The sequence below is a fragment of the Oxyura jamaicensis genome, assembly GCF_011077185.1.
Source record: "Oxyura jamaicensis isolate SHBP4307 breed ruddy duck chromosome 26 unlocalized genomic scaffold, BPBGC_Ojam_1.0 oxy26_random_OJ72714, whole genome shotgun sequence".
Classification (NCBI taxonomy): Eukaryota; Metazoa; Chordata; class Aves; order Anseriformes; family Anatidae; genus Oxyura; species Oxyura jamaicensis.
Genome location: NW_023304751.1, coordinates 1 through 5977, shown reverse-complemented (window position 1 = coordinate 5977; position 5977 = coordinate 1). Strand labels below are relative to the sequence as shown.

The window sequence follows — 5977 nt, the reverse complement described above, 5'->3', positions numbered from 1 at the left end:
GGCCGCGGGGCTGCGGGCGGGCCCCGGCGGCGGGCAGGAGGCGGCGGCGGGCGGCGAGGCCTGCGGCGGCCTGCGGGGCGTCCCGGCCGCCCTGGGCAACAACACGCACCCGGTGAGCGCGGCGGGCGGAGGGGCGGGTGTCCCGGAGTCCCGGTGTCCCGGAGTCAGGGTGTCCGGCAGCGGGCGGGCCGGCTTCATCCCCCCCGCCGGGACAGCGGGCGGACGGACGGACCGACGGACGGGCTGCCCCTCCCTCCGCCCGCCCCGCCGGGACACACGGACCGACCGACCGACACCCCGTACACCGGGGCGGGCGGGGGGCAGACACGACCGGACAGACGGACGGGCTGCGAGCGGGGGGTGGCGGCGGCCCCGTCCTGCCCGGGCAGGACACACGGACGGGCGGGCGGAGCGCCCTGTCCCCGCGGCGCAGGGCCCGGCGGTGCCACCAACCTCGGGCACCCCCGGGTCCCCCCCGCCACCGCCCGCAGCAGGGTGCGCCCGTTCCGCCGGCCGGGCCGGTCGTTAATTGCCGCTAATTGGCACTGGGACGTGGGGCGCAGGCGGTGCCGCGTGTCACCGCGGTCCCCACCGCGCGGCCGAGGCGCCGCGACCCAACCGCCCCCGCCGCGTCCCCCGGGCACGGGCAGGGGCAGGGGTCCCCGCTCGGCCACCCGCGTCCCCCGGCCGGGCGCTGCGTGCCGCCCGCCGCCTCGTCCCGTGCCTTCCCCCTTCCCCCCCCCCCCCCTTTTTCACCCCCCCGCCTCGCGGGGAGGGGACCGGGTGGCACAGGCTGGCGCGGGCGCGGCTTGGGCAACGGGGACAGCGGCGGTGGTGGCCTCATTTCCTCCCCTTCCTGGGCAGGGCTTCCCCGCACGCTGGCACTGCCCGCTCCCCGCGTCCCCAAAGCCACCCGCGTCCCCAGCCCGACCCGCCGCCGGGGCTGGGGACGGCCGAGTGGCACCGAGGTGGCCGCGTGCCCCTGTCCCCTGTCCCGTGCCGTGGCCTCAGTCCCCGCACTGGCTGAGGGACGCTTCTCCCTTCTCCTCCCTCAGTGCGTCTTCGACGACCTCAGCGGCTCCGTGTCCCTGTCCTGGGTGGGCGACAGCACGGGGGTAAGATGGGCCGAGAGCCCCGGGGGGCCTGGGGGTACCGGCCCCCATGGGAAGCCCCCACCACAGGGGGGCTGCGGGACCCGGTGGTGCCGGGCGCCGTGTCCCAGGTGGGGGCTGCCGGGGGGGTGCCGGTGCTGAGCCCTGCCCGCTGCTCCCTGCCAGGTCATCCTCGTCCTGACCACGTTCCAGGTGCCCCTGGTGATCATGAGCTTCGGCCAGTCCAAGCTCTACCGCAGGTGAGCCCCCCCCCAGCCCCTCCCCAGATATTTTGGGCTTGCCGCACGTGGCGGCACGGGGACCCCCCTGCCCGAGGGCTCCCGGCGGTGCTGACGGCGCGGCCGCGCTGCCCCTTGCAGCGAGGACTATGGGAAGACCTTCAAGGACATCACCCACCTCATCAACAACACCTTCATCCGCACCGAGTTCGGCATGGCCATCGGCCCCGACAATTCGGGGAAGGTGAGCGGAGGGGGCGGCGAGCCGGGCCCCCCGGCAGCCCCGAGCCCTGGCCTCGGAGGCTCTCGGTGCCGTTCCTGGCGAGCGTCCCCGGGCCTGGGGCTGAGCCCCCCTTGTGCCCCCCAGGTCATCCTGACGGGCGATGTGTCCGGCGGCAGCCGCGGCGGCCGCATCTTCCGCTCATCCGACTTCGCCAAGAACTTTGTGCAGACGGAGCTGCCCTTCCACCCGCTGGTGCAGATCGCCTACCACCCGCAGAGCTCCGACTGCCTGCTGGCCCTCAGCACCGACGTAAGGACCGGAGCCCGCGCGGGGCTGGTGCCAGGTGCCGGGGCCGGTGGTGAGCTTCGGGCGTCTCTTGCAGAACGGCCTCTGGGTCTCCAAGGACTTCGGGGAGAAGTGGGAGCAGATCCACAAAGCCGTCTGCCTGGCCAAGTGGTGAGCGGCTGCTCGCCCCCCCCCCCCCGTGCCGGGAAGCTCCGCGGCACCACCGTGTGCTGCGGCACCCCCCGTGCACCGCGTCCCACCCGCGCTCTCATCCCCGTCTCTTCCCAGGGGCGCGAACAACACCATCTTCTTCACCACCTACCTGAACAACTCCTGCAGTGAGTACGGCCCGCTTGCCCCCGGGGTGCTGCGGGGACGTGGGGACAGCTGCGGGGCTGGGTGACGGAGCCCCCGGGGGGCCGCTGGGCTGCAGCAGCGTTAACCCCCCGCCCCTTCTTCTTAAGAAGCTGATCTTGGGTTACTGGAGCTGAAGAAAACCTCCGACTTCGGCAAAACCTTCAAGGTCATCGGCACCAAGATCTACTCCTTCGGGCTGGGCGGCCGCTTCCTTTTCGCCTCCGTCATGACAGAGAAGGTGGCTGCCCCCCCCCCCCCCCCCCGGCACCAGTGGCCCGTCGCCACCGGCAGCTCCTCCGCGCGCGCCCTCCGTCCCGGCTGCCACGCGACGGGCGCGGGGCTGAGGGTGCTTTGGCTCCGCAGGGCACCACGCGGCGCATTCACGTCTCGCTGGACCAGGGCGAGACCTGGAGCATGGCGCAGCTGCCCTCGGTCGGCCACGAGCAGTTCTACTCCATCCTGGCCGCCAACGAGGACCTGGTCTTCATGCACGTGGACGAGCCGGGCGGTGAGCGGGGACGGGGACGGAGCTGGGACGATGTGCGGATGGCTGGGGACATCCCGGCAGCAGCAACGTGAACAAAGAGCCGGCTCCGCACCAAAGTGTGGGGCTCTCCAGCTCCGCTGGCCGGCCTGGGCAGGGCTGTGCCTTTGAGGAAGGAATTTCTCATTAAGACGTTGCTAATTAGCAGGCAGCGGGTGCAAGAAACCTTCTTCCTCTTTGCGGTGTGTGGGGAGCGTGGCCACGCTCTGGGGCACGGGAGCTTCTCCTCGCCCTCGGTTCCTCTTCCCGCGCGGAGCCGGGTCGGTGCCCGGGGAGCCCCCGTCACCTCTGCCCCGTTCCCCCTCCAGACACGGGCTACGGCACCATCTACACGTCCGACGACCGGGGCGTGGTGTACTCCAAGTCCCTGGAGCGGCACCTCTACACCACCACGGGCGGGGAGACCGACTTCACCAACGTCACCTCGCTGCGGGGCATCTACATCACCAGCGTCCTCTCCGAAGGTGAGGGCGTGGCGGTGACACCCCTCTGGGGTGGGGGCACTGGGGCCCTGGGGGCTGGCGGTGGCTCGGCGGGGACGCGCTCGGTGTCCCCCCAGCCCTGCCATCTCCCCCTGCTCCCACCAGACAACTCCATCCAGTCCGTGATCACTTTTGACCGCGGCGGGGAGTGGGTGCCGCTGAGGAAGCCGAAAAACACCACCTGCGACTCCACGGCGAGGAACAAGGAGGAGGTGGCTCTGTCCCTTGTCCCCAGCTAGGGGCTGGTGCCCACGCGGTGCCCGGCCTCTGTGTCCCCCCCCGTGGGTGGGCTTCGGCCATCAACCCCTGCTGCGAGCGGGGGCCCTGCCCTGGGCAGGGCCGGTGGCCACGCGCGGTGCCGGGGGGCTTGGGGGCACGAGGATGAGGGAGGGCAGGGACCGATCCTGCAGCCCCTGCCTGGGGGCTGCGGTTGCACCGTGGGGGTGCTGGGCAGCCCCCAGCAGGCCGGGGGTCCCGGTGCCGCCAGAGGTGAAGGGCCCGTCCTGGCGGCTCCTGGACGGGCTCGGTGCTTGCGCTTGCAGTGCAGCCTCCACATCCACGCGTCCTACAGCATCTCCCAGAAGCTGAACGTGCCCATGGTGCCGCTGTCCGAGCCCAACGCCGTCGGCATCGTCATCGCCCACGGTACCGAGCGGGGACGGGGACGGGCGGGCGAGGGTCCCCGAGCCCCGCTCACGCTGCCCCTGTCTGGCAGGGAGCGTGGGGGGGGCCATCTCGGTGATGAGCCCCGACGTCTACATCTCTGACGACGGGGGCTACACCTGGGCGCGGATGCTGGAGGGGCCCCACCACTACGCCATCCTCGACTCGGGCGGGCTCATCGTGGCCATCGAGCACACCAGCCAGCCCGTCAACGTCATCGAGTGCGTGCTGCGGGGGCGCCGGGGGCTGGGGGGTCCCCGTGTGGGAGCGGGGGGTGCTGGGGAGGCGCCTCCGGGGGGGCTGTGGCTCACGTTTGGGCACCGATGCGGGTCCCGGGGGCGCGAGGTGGCTGCGGGTCGCCCCGCGGTGGCTCCGGTCCCCAAGCGTCCCCTGCGTGCCAGGTTCTCCACGGACGAGGGGCAGTGCTGGTACAAGTACACCTTCTCCAAGGACCCCATTTTCTTCACGGGGCTGGCGTCCGAGCCCGGCGCCCGCTCCATGAACGTCAGCATCTGGGGCTTTCGGGGGAACTTCTTGTCCCGCAAGTGGGTGTCCTACACCATCGACTTCGGCCAGCTGCTCAGCCGGAGCTGTGAGTGCTGGGGACACCCCCGGGCCCCGGGGTGGTGGCAGCGGTGCCACCCCCGGGTGCTGAGCCCTGTGCCCGGCAGGCGAGGACAAGGACTACACCATCTGGCTGGCGCACTCCAGCGATCCCAGCGACCCCAGTGACGGCTGCATCCTGGGCTACAAGGAGCAGTACCGGCGCCTGCGCAAGTCCTCGGTGTGCCAGAACGGCCGCGACTACGCCGTCACCACGCAGCCGTCCGTCTGCCCCTGCACCCTGCAGGATTTCCTCTGGTAGCCCCCGGCCCCGCCTCCGCCCCCCCCCCCGCCCCTCTGCGCCCGCCTGGTGCCAGGGGTCCCGGGGGGGCGCTGAGCCGTGCTCCCCCCCCCCCCCCCCCCCCCAGCGATTTTGGGTATTACCGCCCCGAGAACCAGTCGGTGTGCGTGGAGCAGCCGGAGCTGAAGGGCCACGACCTGGAGTTCTGCCTCTACGGCCGCCGCGAGCTGCTGCGGACCAGCGGGTACGGCCCCGGCCCCTGCCCCCAGCCCAGCCCCGGAGCAGCCGGGAAGCACGGGGGGGGTGGGGGTCCCCGGGGCTCATCCTGCATCACCCCCCCCCCAGGTACCGCAAGATCCCCGGGGACAAGTGCGCAGGGGGGGGAGAGCCCCAGCCGGGAGGAGACGGACATGAAGAAGAAGTGCACCAGCACCCTGCTGAGCCCCAGCCAGCTGGTAGGTGACACGTGGACATGGCCACCGCCACCCATGGGTGCCACCGGCCTGCTGCCCCCCCCCCCCCCCTGTTGGGGAGGCGCTGGCCCCCCACCCAGCCCCATCCTTGCCCCCGCAGGCGGCGTCCCCCAGCTCGGTGCCCATCGTCCTGGCCGTGGTGGCCGTGCTGCTCGTCACCGCCGTGGCCGGGGTGCTGCTCGTCAAGAAATACGTCTGCGGGGGCAGGTGAGCCCCCCCGGGGACAGGGTGCCCACCTACCGGGGGGCGTGGGGGGGTCCCCTTCGTGCTCCGGGATGCTTCTTGCTGCTGCTGACCCCACCCTGTAGCATGAGGGGGGTGTCCCCATCCATGGGGGGGGGGGCACGTGCTGCCCCCAGCCCCCCCGTGCCGTGCCCCCCCCAGGTTCCTGGTCCATCGCTACTCCGTGCTGCGGCAGCACGCCGAGGCCAGCGGCGCCGAGGGGACGGAGGGGACAGACCCCAGCTCGCCCCCCCGCAAGGGGGGGTACCACGACGACTCGGATGAGGTGAGTGCCCCCCCCCCCAGGACCCCCACCCCTTTGGGGTGTCCGTGGCTGACGCTGCCCTTCTCCCCCCAGGACCTGCTGGAGTAGCGGCGGGGACGGGGACGGCGCCGAGCTGCCCCCCCCCCGGCGGGCAGGGCCCGGGGGGCTTCGCTGCTGGGGGGCACGCGGGGGGGCTGAGTTAATGCTGCTTTAAGGTTTCTTTCTGGCTGGTGGGGAGTCCTTTGTTTTGTTTTATTTTTGTTTTGCTTCTGTGGATTTGGTTTCTTGG

General features: G+C 72.3%; 1 protein-coding gene across 1 annotated transcript; it reads left to right on the top strand.

Moving 5' to 3' along the window:
- Positions 1 to 6: 6 nt before the first annotated feature.
- SORT1 (sortilin 1) lies at positions 7 to 5971 on the top strand. The gene is given in 21 exon segments (XM_035312996.1): positions 7 to 112; positions 1056 to 1115; positions 1278 to 1351; positions 1472 to 1574; positions 1698 to 1862; positions 1936 to 2009; positions 2127 to 2176; positions 2303 to 2433; positions 2559 to 2703; positions 3048 to 3203; positions 3327 to 3433; positions 3764 to 3866; positions 3937 to 4105; positions 4286 to 4476; positions 4556 to 4745; positions 4856 to 4972; positions 5074 to 5101; positions 5103 to 5183; positions 5302 to 5408; positions 5586 to 5709; positions 5782 to 5971. Coding segments are annotated over 19 exon segments (2088 nt in total). The 5' UTR covers positions 7 to 112; positions 1056 to 1115; positions 1278 to 1319; the 3' UTR covers positions 5797 to 5971.
- The last annotated feature ends 6 nt before the right edge of the window (positions 5972 to 5977 follow it).